General features: G+C 35.7%; 1 protein-coding gene across 1 annotated transcript in view; it reads left to right on the top strand.

Moving 5' to 3' along the window:
* LOC150108545 (uncharacterized) overlaps nt 1-18,362 on the top strand; it is a 241,446-nt gene that overhangs the window by 135,613 nt on the left and 87,471 nt on the right. The window contains exon 5 of the mRNA XM_090390486.1: nt 13,571-13,664. Coding sequence (XP_090246612.1) covers nt 13,571-13,664 — 94 coding nt within the window. The remainder of the gene's footprint in view (nt 1-13,570; nt 13,665-18,362) is intronic.

Genomic DNA, 18,362 nt, shown 5'->3' with positions numbered 1-18,362 from the left:
TTCATGTTTTGTGTATCCAATCAAATCAATCATGATTTGATTCCTCAGTCTGCTGACAGATGGTTGAAATGACAGCATCACTGCTCTCTTCATCCATCAAGACTGTGTTTGAATCTCGCTATGGCATATGGGTGTTTGTGAATGTCTTTAGATTATAGATAATTTTCATCTTATCAAGCCATCATTCTGATTAATGAAAGCCTGGAGTGGCTAAAATGAATGTCATCTTTCATCTCCAGAACAAAGTTTCCAGATTATTTAGCCCTTAACCCACTCATAGTACTAATGGGTGTGCTAAGAGTAAACCCATCCATTAGTACCATGGGAAACATGGCTAAATTTTTTTTTGTGGAGCATACTTAAAATGTGTAATTTTTTAGCTGGTCCCCAACATTCATAAGCACTTATTAGATTCATTTGTCTGTCTGTATGCAAATACTAAACTTAGCTGGATGAATTTTATTATTATTATTAACATCTGACCTCCATGGAGTCAGAGACTCATCATGGGAGGTACACAGTATTGCACACAAAGCTTATCCAACTGTGTCTTAAACTGATTCAATGTGTCTACATTCACAACACACTTAGGCAATGCATTCTACTCACTAAATACTCTCTCTCCATGCAAAGTACCTATTCCTCACTCCCTTGCTCATACTCTCATTATACAATTTCCATGGATGGAAATTGTATAAGGAGATATGTCTTCTTGTTCTACCCCTCTATGAAAAATATCTTCCATGTCAGTGCGATAACAATCTCTGACTAACTTATGTCTCAATCATATCTCCTCCTCCTCCCCCTTCCTATTCACATGGCTTTGCAATTTACATTCTCTCAATCTCTCCTATTTACTCCAAAGCTGACCACCTGTATGAAACTTTTCTGGACCCTTTCTAACATATCCTCCCCACCATGAAAACCTGGTAATCAAATTTGTGCGCAATAATCCATATGAGGCCTGATCAAGGCCTTATACAGTGGCATCACAACCTCTTTATTTCTGCATATCAGAGTCCTCTGCATAATTGCCATTATCCAATGTGACATCTTCACAATTTGTGCAATGCGACCCTTGAATTTCAGGTCCCTGTTCATCACCACTCCCAGGTCTCTCTCTTCTCCTCTGCCTCCTTTAAAGTTTCCACACCAAGTACATACTTTGCATCCCATCATTGCTTACCAAATTTCAAAACCTTACACTTTGCAACATTGAACTGATAGTTCTACTTACCTGCCTATTCATGCAATCTGTTCAAGTCCTCCTGTAAGGCCATAACATCTGCTTGAGTCTGCATTGCTCTCCCCAATTTTGCATCATCTCATCTGCAAAGAGCTGTATATCACCAGTTAAACCCATCGCAATATCATTACTATACAAATTGAACAACATTGGTCCCAAAACTGATCCCTGTGGCACGTAACTAGTGATATTCCTCTTTCAGGATGCTGCACCTCCATATACAACTTTCTGATACCTATCTGGCAGCCAGTGTCACTGATCCATCTCATAAGTCTGTTATCCAATCCCATCCATTTCAGTTTATTTAACAGCTTGACATGTGGCGGTCTGTTAAAAGCTTTTGCAAAATCTAAGTATACCACTGTATATGCATCTCCCAAGACATTTGTCACCTTGTTATAGTACATAAGTAAGTTAATAAAACATGATCTCCCTTTAACAAACCCATGCTGGTAATCACAGAGAATACTGATGTTATCAACCCATTTCTGTATCCTACTTCTCACCAAGCTATCTAGTACCTTCACTGCAACTCCAGATATACAGATTGGCCTATGATTTGTAGCCACAGCCTTATCACAACCTTTATGCAGTGGAACAATTTTACCTTCTTTCCACTCCCTTCGAACCTGTACTTCTGGAAGACTTATTAAACAGGCAAGCCAATGCTACTGCCAGTTCCTGGAATATTCCCTTAAGACACATGTATATGTCAAATCCTATCACCTTATTGATATCAGGGTTATTTATTTCCTCAAATACCTCCCGCTCACTCACAATTAAGAAAGTACTTCACACATTTCAGGTAAGCGGTAGTGTTATTTAGTATTTTATTTTGTTTTTTATTTTTATTTTTTTAGCATACATAAATTGATCACTGAATACCTCAACAAATGTCTTCTGTGGCAGTAACCATTCTACTATTTTCATCCATTAACATCATCTTATCATAATCATTCTTCCTTCTACTCGCCACATATCTAAAAAACACTCTCTAGGGTTTTTCTTTTCCTGATTTGTCAATTTCTGCTCATTCTGCTCTTTTGTTGTCCTTACTAACTGAGTCACTCTCCTGGCTTGTTCTTTATACCCTTCATGTAACTGATTTTAATGATACGATGAAGGAAAGTTTCTCAGGCTTAGGCAGATTTCAGGAATAGCCTCTTGTATTTGTATTTGCTGCAGTGCTGTAGAGTGGCCTTTTTCCATTCCAAAGCATGGTCAGCAAGTCCATAATAGCTGCAGTGGTGGAATCGGATGTAATCCATGTGTTTAGAAATTCTCATATTGGATGTCCTGCATGTTTGACTGTAATAGGACTGTGTGCAACTGCAAGGGACCTGGTAGGTCTAGGGAATGTGGCTGGTCTTTAGTGGGCAGAAGGATGCTAATTTTTTAGATGGTCTGTAATTGGTTGCAAGTTTGTATTTCTTTAGAATTTTTGTTAATTTTTTGGATGTGCCCAAGATATATGGAATGGTGAGAGTTTTTTGTAATCTCTGTTCTGAATAAGTAAGGGGAGGGGTTCGGTTACAGGGTTTAATATTATTATTATTAAGAGATACCCTCCAGGGAGCCAGGGACTCATTGAGGGAGCCAACATGCTACATGCACCAGATATCATACTTATTCATGAATTCATTCACACTGCTTGCACACACAACATCCAATGGCAATTCATTCCAATCATGCACCTATGAGAGAAAAATCTAGCCCTCACCTCCTTCTTAGCAGAATTAATTTTTAGCTTCCAAGGATGCCCTCTTATCCTTTCCCCACCCCTCCATAAAATGAAAAATTCCATCAACTGAAATCCTGTATGACCCTTTCAGAAGTTTGTATGTCTCAGTCATATCACCCCCTCTTTCTCCTGTTTGTTAGTATAAATTCTCAATCTGTCTTCATAATCAGTATTCCACAATCCTGATCTTATTTTTAACACTTTCCTCTGCACTCTTTCCACTATATGAGAATCACAATGGAAATCAGGAGACCAGACCTGTGCACAATAGTCCAGTTGAGGACTTATGTGAAGGCCTTGTAAAGAGGCAAAATGATATCCTTATCTTTATATGTTAAGGTTCTTTTCAGCATTTTAATTATCTTTTGAGTTGTATTTGCAATCTTTGCTACCTGGCCCCTGAACTTCAACTTCCTGTCTACTAACACTCCGGGATCCCTAACCTGATCAGTTTATTGTAGCATAATCGGAACTGATTAATTTAGCTGTTATATAGGATTTTTATAATTCCATATTGTTGGCTGGGGGGGGGGGGGATAACTGCTTATGAATGTATCTACCAGTATGTGTGGGTTTTTTTAAATGGAAAATGCTACAGATTCATCAGGCTGGAATGTAATCAAAGCATCTAGGAAGGGGAGACTGTTGTTTTCCTTTTCCAAGGTGAACTGAATCATGGGATGGTGATTATTAAGATGTATGTTAGGAAGATGTTGGGAGTATCCAAAGCTATGTGGCCAAATGGAGAATACATCTTCTATGCACCTTATCCAGATAGTGGGAGGCAGAGCTTAAGGCTTTCTCTTCAAAGGTTTCCATAAAGTAGTTGGACAGAGGTGGTGAACCCATGGCTGTCCCCTCTCTCCGTTTGTAACTCTCTTGCACTTTTTTCTCGTATCCAAAACATCAATCATCCTGTTCATCCTTGCTCCTTGAACATTCACCACACCTTTTATAATAGAATCTTCATACATTGCTACTCCTGAATCATTTGCTACTTCTTTTCCTCCACCATTTTTCATGTTATTCTTTCACACTTTTCTGTTTGTATCCACTAAATGGCTAAACTCATTTTGCACATGCCTCATCTCATTTCACATCTTAATCATTTCATTCTTCAACTCTTGCATTCCAACAATTGTGCTCTCTTTCGTGTCTTCATTTGTTCTTGCTTTTGCTCTGCTCTCTTCCATTCCTGTAATCATGATTTCTTTTGCTTTTCAGTTACTTTCATATTCAAGATCATATTCACTGCACTCATATTCTTTTACTCTCACCCTTCTGGTTGATATCATTCACAGTCTTAGATCTGTCATCCCTTCCACTTTTCATCTAATATTCACTTCTCATTCTTGACTTTCATTTAAATCAATGCAGTTAAAATATTGTATATTACACTCCTGACTACAAACCATCTTAGAAAAATCCACTGCTCACTATACTTGTTTTCTGTGCCACATGTCTGGTTGTTTTAGTACTAACTGCCATTTTGATTTCATTAATTGTAAATTGTGTTACACAAAATTCACTACAGAACCTACTGACAACCTTGATTATTATATGTTCAGTTTCAGTATCACTAATAAATTTTTGGTGAAATACATATAAATTTTCAAAAATACTATAACAAATAAAACTTATCTTTGCTGAGGAATTCTACTAGCCATTTTGTACTGATGATTAGACATTCACCCAGATCTTGCTGCAACAAAATCTTACTGCATACTACAATGGTATATGTGTACACGCATAATGGGTTTGAGGCATTTTGAATGAGGTTAATTTATTTCAAGTATATTAGTGCATTTTTAGTATATTATTGTTTTTTACTGGATTTAGTGTATTTATTAATAATTTAAGATAGTCTTTAAAAATGTGGTGACAAAAACCCAAGAGGACAATAGATTGTCAAAAGCAAAGGAAGCTAACGTAGATGCCAGAGATGAAAACCTTTGCCTTGCTGAAGAAAAAAGCATTACAACGCTGTATCACAAACTTTCCAGATTAAAGCAAATCATCAGACAATCACCCAAGACAGTACCTTCCAAGTCCTTTAGGAAACATTGAGCAAAGATATGAGCCCATTACAAAATTACTTTGAAAGCTGGAGACTATCTCCTAAGCAAAACCATTGTTTCTGCTTTCCACCTAAATAATCATGAGGCTCATAGAAAACTAAAAATAAACTTCTGCAACAGGACTCTAATTCATGAAAGTAATCCTTATTACCTTGGTATCACACATGACCATAGTCAAACTTACTGAAAACATTTGGAAAAAACTAAGTTAAAGATATCTGCCATGAACAACATAAACAAGCTGACAGGTACAGCTTAGGGTTGTAATGCCTTGACAGCAGTTCTGGCTCTGATCTTCCCTGTTGCTGAGTATTGCTCACCAATATGGAACTGAAGTCACCACACGATGCTCGTAGATACACAGCTTAACATAACAATGAGAATCATCTCTGGCTCCTTAAGATCTACTCCTCTCCCATGGTTACTTGTTCTTTCCCAAACCACTCCTCCATGCTGCAGAAGAGAAGAAGCTATCATCAAAGAAATAAAGAAAATCAGGAATAACATGTACCTTCCTATACATGAAGATATCTCTCCACCACCAGCTCGCTGCCTTACCTCCAGATCTCCCATATGGCTAGTGGAAGTACCAGGTGATGGTCCCCATTACTGGTGGAGATGACTGCAATGAACTGCTAACAAGTACCCGATTACAGATCTAACTATCAAACTTCCAGAATTCATTGTATTTGAATCCTGGAAGTTTGATCTGGTCCTAAACAGATTTATGACCAGACAATTCTGTTGTGTCCACTTATTACATCTATGAGGAATTTCACAGTCACTGTTTTGCGTTTATGGTGCTGTGCAGAATATGCATCATATCACTGATGACTGTCCTACACACTCCTTCCCTGGAGACCTCAGGGACTTGCATTTATTCCCAGATAGTGCCATCGATTAGTTAACTGAATCTCAATCTGTATATAGTTTTGCTCATTAATTTCTTGTATTTTTCCCCATATACTAAATAAATAAATCAGACAATCGACTCAGGGGTTAAAAAAAGTTGAGAAATGTTTATTTAAAAAAACTCAGGATAACAAAAATAAGAGACAGCAAAACAAGGAAGCTGGTAAGATGTCAGTGAATAATAATAAAAAGGTAGATCAGTTAAAATGTAAGAAAAAAGAAGTAATATGGTATGGTTATTTACTCATCAATTTTGCACTTGATGACAGTCATTACTTCAAGTTTTACAACAGCAAAAATTAAAATGTGATGAATGCACTCAAGAAACAGAAAAGTAAATGAGATGGTAGTACTTAATATTATTATTATTATTATTACCACGGGCTACTCCAGGAGTCCTTAGACTCATCGAGGGAGGCCCTAAACATCATGTTCACACAGCTGTTCAACATTATTCTCACAGTATCTATCATACCTTGCCTTGAACTCGCTCACTGTCATAGCACCCACAACAGACTCTGGCAGCTTATTCCACTCATTTACCACTCTAAAAGTAAAGAACCCAGCTCTAACACCCCTGCTAACCACGCTCTTGCCCAGCTTCCATGGGTGTCCCCTAGTTCTCCCACCACCAGTCCTGATCTCAAAAATATCATCTGAATTAATCCTATAGAATCCTTTTAGCAATTTGAATGTCTCAATCATATCTCCCCTTTTTCGCCTATCAACTAGTTTCTGCAACCCACAAATCTTCAACCTGTTCTCATATGGTGCATTCCATAGACCTGCTATCATCTTAGTCACTCGCCTCTGGATCCTCTCAACCTCCTCCCCATCAAGAAGGAACCGAGGTGACCAAATCTGGGCACAGTAGTCGAGATGAGGTCTTATCAAGGCTCGGTACAGAGGTACAATAACTTGTTTTTCTCTGCTCGTCAAGGTATTTTTCAACAACCAAGTGAGTTGATGAATTGATTTAGCTACTTTCGCAATGTGCCCCCTAAACTTCATCTCCCTATCCACCAACATTCCCAAGTCCCTGGCCTCATCAATCTCTTGGAGTACAGTTCCACCAATGTGGTATACGGCTGCTAATCTTTTCACTCCGAAATGCATAACCTTACATTTTGTCACATTAAATTGACATCCATTCTCCTTAGTCCAGAACTCCAATCTATCTAAGTCATCTTGCAAGACTTTGACATCTTCTGCATTCACTATCGCCCTACCCAACTTTGCATCATCAGCGAACAAATGAACTGTCCCACTTAGACCATTCCCTATATCGTTAATGAACAGATTAAACAGCAGTGGTCCAAGAACAGAACCCTGTGGCACACCACTAGTCACAGGCCGTTTTTTGGACTCTACTCCTGAATAAACTACTCTTTGATATCTCTCCATCAACCACCCAGCTATCCATCTCACCAACCCTATATCCATTCCCATATGTTGTAGTTTACGGATTAGAATTCCATGTGGTATCCTGTCAAACGCCTTTGCCAGGTCCAGCAGTATCACTGTAAACCCATTTCCCTTATCCAGTTCAGCCATCACCCTGTTATAAAACTTGAGCAAGTTACTGAGGCATGATCTACCCTTCACAAAGCCATGCTGTCCTCTGTACAGTATCTCATTTTCATCAATCCATTCCTGTATTTTTACAGATGATTTAAATAGTTGTAAATAAAGTATGAGAGGATATAAATACAACTCAGAAGATAATTTTGATGTTGGAATGAACATTGACATGTATGGATATGGAGGTTATTTTGCCTCTTTACAAAAAAAAAAAAAAAATTGCTATGATTGTACTTGGGCTATTATGTGTAAATTTGATCGCCTGGGAGCAGATGGGATAAAGAAAAGCTGTGGAAAGGGTACAAAGAAGAGTAACAAATGTTGTGAAATGTAGATTATGAGAAAGTATATGGCCTTGGAGGCACTAGTAAAGAGGAGTGATATGATAGAGCTCCATAAACTTAAAAGGATTATAGGATATCTACTGATGAAATTTTTCATTCAGTTTATATGCAGTTAAGAAAGATATAAGAGTTAGATATTTCTTTCACAGAACTGTGAGTGCGTAGAACAATTTGCCTTTTGTGAAGTAGTACATCTAACTTGAATGAGTTTAAGAGAAGATATGACATTTGGTTTGGGTGATATGTGGCTTCCCATCATGAGATTCCATGGAGATTTCTGATGATGATGATAATATTATTATTATTACTATTGTGTTTATTTGCTGTATATAAATTGGTTGGTTTCTGCATCCAGTGACTGTTTTCTACTGAAAATTTGAAATAGATTGTTAGAACATTGTATTTTATTAGATACTATGTTTAGCACTAAAAGCTTTTGCTTTGTTTTGCTTGCATTTGTACAGTATAGTGTCTGTGGGAGGTGAGGTTTTTCTCTATTCAGGGCCATTTTCATATCACTCATCTAATGATACTTAATTACTTTAATTGTCATTAAATATAGTACATTGACTGTGTTCCTACTGGATTTAGTGATACAACAAAATATCTACTTTGATTTGCTTGCTTTTATGCAGTATGGTGTCTTTGTGGTGGTGGTGGGGGGGGGTCATTAAATAGGAACATTTTCGTTCTAGTCCAGGAAGTATAAATGTGAATCTGGACTGTGTTTGGTAATCTTGATCAAAATATTAGTATATCTGGGATTTATTACTATGTTAAAAAGAAAAAAAGCTGTTAATCATGACAATATTACTGAATAAAAGAATATTCTTAGAAAAAAAAAGTGAAATATAAATTAAAAAAAAACAGAAATAAATACATGTAACAAGCTCAACAAATTGTATATGGTGATTTACTTAGTGCTCCATAAATGCACACAATTCATACCATACGTAGACACATCATCTGGTCAGCATTACTAGTTTGATGGAAATGCCCCCCATCCCAATAGTCATTTACTAAGCTAGTATACATGTACTGTTTATTATTGGTCTGTTATTTAGAGTTTGCAGAAAAATCTCCTTCCCTCTCATAAGTTTAATTATTCCCATCATAAATGCAAATATGCATGTGTAGAGATTATAGGATGACATTTAATTTGTTCCACACCACAGCAGCTTATTGGACACACTTCACATGCAACACTACATTTGTTAATTATTAGTAATTCATTTAATTTGCCTCTAATGATTGTATTTCTATTTACCTCTATTCAATGTCTTTATGTTCCAATTCTCACATATTTACACCTTTTAGTAATATATCAGCTAATAATTTTCTAATAATTTCTTGAAACAAACATTATTTTTTCCCTGCAAGATTTTTTGGATTTCAGTAAAAACATGTCATGATTTGTGGCATGCCTGCCCACCCAGTATTGCAAATAAGAAATACATGACAAATTCTCATGTCTCATCCCAGGATCAAGTACAACACAAGACAGTTTGTCCCTATCCAGCATGGATAACTTAAGGGAGTAAACTTAAATAATGATTTTAAAAAAAAAAAAAAAAATGAAAGGGGAAAAAAAATCATGATTTGCTGTTAAAACATACAGTTGTGGCACTGGAGAAAAATATTTTTCTCACTTTTTCTTTAGGATTAGGTGCAAATATGGTAGTCAGCAGTAATTTATTTATTTATTTATTTTTTGCAAAATAGATAACAAACAACAGTAATCTTCATTATTAAATAAATTCATTAAATATTATGTACATTAAGTAATGAATACTGTAGTGAACAAAAAAAAAGATGATAAACTGTTGAAGCAATAAAATGCTGACTTCTGCAGTTAGATTTTTTTTTTTTTTTTAACTACAGCAGAAGCAGAAAAATTCCTGTTAAAAGTGGAAAAAATGTGTCATAAGGTTTGGTTATTTGAAGGTTGGATAATTGGGAGATTACTGTAGTTTTATAGTACTTTGACAGATTATTACTCTTCCTTAATTATAGAATTACAGACAGAATTACATTGGGATATGTGCAATTCTTTAATTATGAATATTCCACAGGTCTCATTATACAAGAAAATATTACTCTTCCTGTAATCAGTATAAAGAAAGTGAGTAATATGCATTTCACGCTTCTGTCCAGAACAGTTGTATACACTAATAGCTGTCAGTCAGTATACATTTCATGCAAACAATGCCAGTTAATTACCAGTTAAGAAAGGGTATATGTGAGACTACAGAGCTGGTGATTATGACAACTTCAGGAAGTGACTTGGAGCAATTCTGTGTAATAAAAAACTAAAGGAAGAATATCAGCAGAGTATGGGGTAACATTCACAGGTTGTTTGATCAGAATGCTTTTTTAGTCTAGTTTTAAAAATTTTGTATTTGTGTAAAATTAGGAGCATTCTTTTTCAATGCCCATCTCATTTTCTTTTATATACTTACCAAATAATGGAACTATTAAGTAAAAATTATATGAAACTTCAAGTCTTACAAAGTTTTATTTTTAATGCAGTTTTTCATTATCACATTTCAACATAGCTGCCATCATTGTTGATACATTGTTCAATCCCTTTCTTGAACTCAGTGAATACATTGCATAATTAATGCACTGATATTGCTTGAATTGCATTTGTTATTATGACTTTGAGTTCATCCAAAGAACAAGGTTTTGATGAGTAGACAAGTGTTTTGACATGATTCCATAAAAAAATAAATAAAAATAATAATTGAATGGAGTTACATCAGACAAATACGGTGGCCAAGCAATTGATCTGCATCAACCAGTCCATTTGTTGAAGGCGATATTCATAAACCATCGTATATTCAGTGCATAAAGACAGGTTGCTCCATCTGGCTGGAAGATAGTGTTGTTTGAAAATTTTAAACTCTACATTTTGTGGATGAAGAAATTCTGCAACATGGCAAGATAATGTTCTCCATTAGGCATTAATTCTTAAAGAAGAAAGGGACCTATAATGTGAGAAATTAATAAAACAAATAAAAATAAATGACAAAAAGGAAAAATCAGATTTACATGGATGAAATTATTGTATAAAAATTTTTAAGGCTTGAACTTTCATATAATTTTTACTAAATAGTTCCATTATTTGTATATCTTTAATTATTAAAATTAAAATTGAATTTCATATTGAAAAGAATAACATGTAAGAAAGTTTTAAAGCGAATAAAAGTTGAGCAGCTCTCAGATGTGAACTGTAGACTAAAATACAGAAATATTATTGAAAAGAAAATGAAAGAGTTTGAGAACAGGAATCAAACCTTGGAGATTCAGTGGCAAACTCTGAAGGAAACATTGATTGATTCTGCCAGAGAGGCATGTGGTGAGGTTGTGTGCAAGGATAAAAAAATCAGAACTCCCTGGTGGACACAGGAAGTTAAAGAGGCAGTGAAGGAAAAGAAGAAAGCATATCAAAAGTTCCTGGCAAATAAGTCAGCTTTTACTCTTACAGAATACAGAGACAAATGTAAGAAAGCTAAACAGTGTGTAAAACTAGCTAAACAAAAGTCATGGGAGGACTTTGGCAAGAATATAGAAATTAAATATCAAGAAGGTGGCAAAATATTCTGGAGGTTGTTGAAGAAGCTTAGGAATGGAGGAAAGAGGGCTGTAAAAGGAATTAGAGATGATAAAGGTGAAATGAAAACAGGAGAAAAAGATATCCTTGAAGTATGGAGTAATTACTTTGAAAAACTGCTAAATGAAACAAGCAGTGATGACAGCACAGTGATAAAAAACACTGACCAGGCATGCAGTCAGGAATACATATCCATACTTGAAGTAGAAAAAGCCATCAAAGGCTTGAAATGTGGAAAGGCAGCAGGAGTAGATGATATTCGACCAGAAATGCTGAAGTATGGTGGTATAAGAGTCTTACAGTGGCTGCACTGCATAGTTCAGAAAGCCTGGACAGAGGGACGAATTCCCGATGATTGGAGTAGAGCTCTCATAGTACCCATATATAAAAAGGGAAATAAAACTGAATGTGAGAATTACAGAGGTATTTCCCTACTGAGTGTTCCTGGCAAGATCTATGCACGTATACTTGAGAAACGGTTGAGAAGAATTGTGGAAGAAAAGCTTGGTGAAGAACAAGCTGGATTCAGGCCAAATAGAGGCTGTCAGGATCAGATCTTCACTTTACGACAAATAGTCGAGAAAGCATGGGAATATAACAAGACCTGTATTTAAGTTTTGTCGATTTGGAAAAGGCATATGACAAGGTGCCAAGAGAGAAGCTATTCAATACACTGCAGTTATATGGTGTCAATGGGGCATTATATCAAGCAATACTTAGTCTTTATTTGAGTTGTGAGTCAGCAGTTAGAATTGAAGGAAGTACAGGAAGATGGTTTAATGTTAAATCTGGTGTGAGACAAGGATGTACATTATCCCCTCTGTTATTCATTATCTATATGGATCACATTATGAAGGAATGTGGTATTAAACCTGATATCAAAATTGGAGATGTTAATGTCAGCTCTTTGCTTTATGCGGATGATGTTATACTTCTAAATAAATCCGCTACAAGTCTGCAAGATTCTCTGACTAAATTGAATAGCTGTTGTAATAGATATGGTATGAAGGTCAGCAATAAAAAGACAAAGACATTGAAAATAGGCAGAATCATTGAAAATGTCAACTGTGTTGTGAATGGAGAACCTGTTGAACAAGTAAAACATTTCAGCTACTTAGGCACAATTTTTACTGAAGATGGTAAACTAAATATAGAAATAGACAACAGAATCAGCAAAGCTGGTATGGTGGGAAGTCAATTGAATAAATTCATATGGAATAAGAAAGAAATTAGTCGGAACACTAAATTAGCTGTATATACAAGACTGTGTTCAAACCAATTTTAACTTATGGATCTGAGAGCTGGGTCAGAAGTAAAACACTTGACCAAAGTCTAGAGACCGCAGATGTGAGAGTCCTGAGAAAGATTAGAGGCGTGAACAGATGGCATCAATGGCAATATCATATTAAAAATGAGGATATTAGGAAAGAACTTGACATTGTCAGCATCCAGGAATGCGTTAGCAGAGCTAATCTCAGGTGGTATGGTCACTTGAATAGAATGGGAGAGGAAAGATTAGCAAAACAAGTGTTCTCTGCCAGGTTGGCAGGAAAACGACCCAGAGGAAGACCAAGATATAGGTGGATTGATACGGTACAAAGTGCCTTAGACGATAGAAATATAAGATCTGATAATGTTGGAGTCTTGACAAGTAACAGACTGATTTGTAGGAAAATTGTAGATAGGAAGTTAGTAATGATGTAATTTTTTCATGTAGTACTGTCATATCCTGTACACCCCTTGAGGGTACATGGCAGGAATTTGATGATGATGATGATGATGATGATAATTATTAAAATTTAAAACTGGTGTAGGATCAGATCATCTTGCATTAGATAACAGCCTTTTCTTGTAATGCTTTCAAATAATTTTCCAATTGTCTTCATTTAGACAAAATGTCTTCTTTTGTACAGTAATTATTATATTTCTATTTATTTATTTTTCAGGTTATAGTTGTAGCAGATTAAATTAAAATCTACTTTATATACATATAACTGTGTGTATGTATATATATATATATTTTTTTTTAAATTTTTTTTTTGCCTCTCCCTGTAGGCAACAGATGTGTTAATGGTGAAGGCTTGAGCCAAGATGGATTGGTTGTTAATGATTCACATGCAGAAGTTATTACACGACGGGGATTTTTAAGGTACATTTATAGTTTTTTATAGTAATAACAGAAATTTCACTTTATGGGGAAATGCTAAATTAAATTGCAATTTCTATTTATTCTGTGATGTAGAAATGCTTAAATTTCAGAAACAGTCTAAATATTTAAATTTTATTCCAAAGAAAAGTTTCATTGTTTTAGAAAACAATGATCTTGTTAGAGATCTTCCATAGTTCAGTCAATAGTAACAGTGCCCTCTGATAGGAAAGATGTGGTTTTGAATCCTGTCCCAGAACAACTAAAGAAAAGCTAGTCCCTTATGACGATTGGCTGGTTTTCAAATCTCAAAATAAGCTGAGAACAGACTATTAGGGACAATTAACCACACTATCATAACATTAATGAAATTCACATTAAGCCTAACCTGTTTTTGGGAGAGGTGGGATGAAATGATCTCTTCAGCTTAATATTGCTTTGAATTATAGGTTGTTGCCTTTTTTAAATGATACATACATACATATATATAAATATAAAATATATATAGCACAAACTTTGTAAAATTTTTGATTTCAGATTATTTAAAATTTTAAATTCTTCACATAATACACATTAAAACATATAGACAGTTAAATCATTAAAAAAATTAAGAAAAAATGAAGCATGATTAAAATTAAATATACTTTTTTTTAGAAGACCCAAGTGGTAGTAATTTGTGAAAATTAGACCAGAACTACCAGAGCAAATTTTAAGGAGCAGGATGGCAAATCTTATAATAACGTATAAAATACAAACTATTATATATTTATATACAATTATGCACTGTATTAAAAGAAATACACAAATGATTAAAAAAAAATAGCTCTATAAACCATGAGCTATTGTGCATTTGGACGTCCATGTTGCAACTAAATGCACCATGGATGTCCTGTTGATCAGATACTAATTTTCTCAAATAAAAATACACTAACAACTTTTGGATATTTGAGAAAATAAGTCGCTGTTAACCTGGACATCCATGTTGCAACCAAACTGTTAGTTGCAACATGAATGTGGCCTCCCATTCTCTCTTGAACTCTTTCATACTAGAACTTGGTACAAGGAACCTAGGTTCCTTGCCACTCATTCCTTTTGGTAGTACCAGTGGTGTGGTTTGACAGACCCGATTTTCCTCTGTGTAATATCTGTCTACACCGAGGAATTGTGCAATGATCAATCAGTAATTCAACTGTTTTTTTTTTTTTTTTGTCACCATGCTACCATCAGCAGCATTAATATTATCCTTACATAATGATTCTTCCTTTTGTGTGCTGTGTAGCAAAAGAACTCTCTGGGATTTTCTTTGGCCAGCACATCTGATTTCTTTTCATAATCTGATTTTTTTCTGATCTGGGTGTAATGATATAAACTTTTCATGTACAAAAGTTTACATCGTTATCACAATATTCTGTGCATATCAGTGATGGTAATGAACTATTGTTTAATTCTTTCCATATGCTACTTTCATTAATTATCAAGAGAATACAGCTTAAACCAAAAGACAATGATGGTACAACAAGATGTCATGCTATTTAGGGTGCCTCCTAGTTAAGCAGGACCCCACTATTTCCATCAGAGAGCAAAGATGAACATTGAAAAATTCGGCTACTGGAACAAACACCAATTCAACATCTGCAGAATTCAAGATAGGTACTATCAGCATAAGAAGTATCGAGAGATAATTGGTGTTATCCAAACAACAAAGATGAAAATAGATGAGATTCTCCTGTATAACAAATACAAGATGTTATTTTCAGACAGTAATTAATGATTGTGGAAAGCAATCATTAGTTTTAACTATAGTACTCATAATCAAACACAAGGATAATCTTCTTGAATAACTGACAATATCGAGTAGAGTGATATGGTCAAACACTTCAGAATGGGCAATTTGATAATTTTGTGCCTATGATCCCATTGGCAGATTTTAGTGGAGAGTTTTTCAAGTTATTAGAGAAAACAGCTGATAGAAATGAAAAGTTGGTCTTGTTGGAGATCTAAAACAGCAGAATAAGAAATGAATACCGGAAATATAAAAATGTTTGAGAAAATTTGGAGAAAAGAACAGTGCTAATAGTAATAATAGTCACCTGCTCAATGGTTTCTGTTCAGGACACAGACTAATCACCACTAATACAATGTTCCATTGTGCACAAATTCAAATGAAGACAAGACACAAGAGATAAGAAAAATGTCATTGACAGCAGTATCTTCATGATGGTTTTGAACCTAAGTATATAGCAGATTTGGGATAGGAAGCCATTACCATTTAGTTTTAACTGGACAAAATTGAACAAGAAGATTTTGGTAAGAATATAGAAGATAAATATCAGGAAGGTGGCAAAATGTTCTGGAGACTATTGAAAAGATAACAAATGAAGGAAAGAGTACAGTAAATGGAAGCAGAGATTGACATGCTAAAGGTGACATGAACACTGAAACTAAAGATATTCTGGTTATCCAAAGTAATTATTTTGAAAGACTGTTAAATGGAACAAGCAGGTGACAGAATAGTAGTAGAAAATATAATCAGAAAGGCAACCAGGAGGACATATCAGAATTTGAGTTAGAAAAAGCTATTAAAAAAAACCAGAAATGTGGAAAGACATCTGGAGTAAATATTTGACCAGAAAAGCCCTAATTTGGAGGTATAAAAGTTTTGCAGTGGCTGAACTGCATAATTTAGAAGGTTGTATTCCAGATGATTAGAGTAAAGCTCTCATAGTACCTGTCTATAAAAAGGAAAATAAAACAGTGTGAGAATTACAGAGGAATATCTCTACTGAGTATTCCAAGTAAGCTTTATGCAAATATACTTGAGAAACAGCTAAGAATAACTTGGAAAAGAACAACTGGATTCAGGCCAAATAGAGGTGGTCAAGATCAGATTTTCACTTTATAGCAAATAGAGAGAGAGAAATCTTGCAAATATAACAAGGATCTATATTTAAGTTTGTAGATCTGGAAAAGCATGTGACAAAGTGCCAAGATGTTGGAAGTTTTTTCACTTGGTTATACTATAAATTAAAGATGCCAAGAAATTATATTCTTGGTTTAATCCTTTATCCAAGTGTAAGCAAACAAAGTTTGCACCTGAACTATTTTCAGCACTGGGAAACTTGTATAACGAAGCTAATAACTTCACATCACTTGCCTTAGTATCCCATAATGCAAAGTAAATATCCTTAAAGACATGTATAATACTATGCATTATGGGAAGGATCACTACCCAGACCGGTTTCAACATTTATTAAGGTCTCATCCCATAAAGGCAAGTGATGTTGAAGTCATTAGCTTCTTTTTACGAGTTGCCCAGTCCTGAAAATAGTTCAGGAGTAAACTTTGTTTACTTATACTTGGATAAAGGATTAAACCAAGAATATAATTTCTTGGTATCTTTAATTTATAGTATAACCAAGTGGAAAAACTCCCAACAACTGTTTCTAATCCAAAGTATTTTAATAATAAGGTGTGACGCCTTTTGGCTACTCGTATATGGAAATATGACCTGCATTGTTTTAACCTTGCTATCAGATTGACTGGGGATTAGAGATTGAATTGTTTTGGAGATCGGACATGTTATCTTAGACTGTGCCTGATTGAATTTCATAAAAGGTTTTTTGGGAACTCGCATTGCACTGGTCCTAACACAGTTTGATTTCCACTGTCTTCCCCTCTGCATGAAACATGCAAGAGGTCTGATGGCCATGTAGGTCCCACCCACTATGAGGACCAGTGGTGGATATGTTATTTTAGGGAGGGAGGTTTTCACTCTGTGACCAAGTGAGTTCTTGACACTCCTTTCCCCATTTAGTAGGGCATTACAAGTTTAGACATTGCTAGTAGACCACCTCGGTCTACAGGATTTTTGCTGGCAGACCCCTAGCATTGTGGGATTATATCTGTAGGCCAACAGGCTTACTTCACTGTAAAGACTCACACATTCTTTACTGCTCTCAAACAGCTCCAGCTGGCAGGAGATGCCACCTTGATATGGAAAATATCAAAGAGCAGATACAGATCCTTAATAAGGAGCAGTCACTAGAGGTACTAATGGACAAGCTTGAATCTGACTGGCCAGGTTTTATAAAGCATCTAATGATCAGGATGGAGAGGAGGAGGTAACACAAGGAGAATTCATACTGTTTCTGCCATCAAAATACTCCCCTGCCAAAACAACTCACGGGGGGGGGGCATTCAAACAAAAGACCAGGTGGAGGAAGACTCACCAACACCGGATGTCCCAAGGAACACCGAAAAGGCCCCCCCCCCATTAAGGGACAAGGGTAAATGGGCCATTGTCTCATCAGCCCTTAGGGAACATAACATCTCATATTCCTGGGCCAAAAACCTAGATGAAGGAATCAAAATCCAGCCAGCCTCTATAACTGACTATAGACAAATGACCAAGCTAATGGACAACAAAAGTCTTCCTTACCATACATTTGCTTTACCAAGTGAAAAGAATTTGAAGGTGGTACTTCATGGGGTCACCAAATGTGTTACCCCTGAAGAAATCATTGCTGACCTTTTGAGTCAGGGCCTGACCCAGTCAAAGTGAGCAGGATGCTCAGGTCAGATAAGCGGCCTATGCCACTGGTGTTGGTAGAGATTGACAAGATGCAGAAGCAGATGTACGAACTGACTGCTATCTGTGGCCTGGGAATTTCTGCCGAGCCGCTAAGGTAAAAGTCATCAGCT

Source organism: Typopeltis vanoorti, chromosome 3 (assembly GCF_054136105.1).
Source record: "Typopeltis vanoorti isolate ZY-2024b chromosome 3, IOZ_Tvanoo_1.0, whole genome shotgun sequence".
In the NCBI taxonomy this organism is placed as follows: Eukaryota; Metazoa; Arthropoda; class Arachnida; order Uropygi; family Thelyphonidae; genus Typopeltis; species Typopeltis vanoorti.
This window is presented reverse-complemented; position numbering and strand designations above follow the sequence as displayed.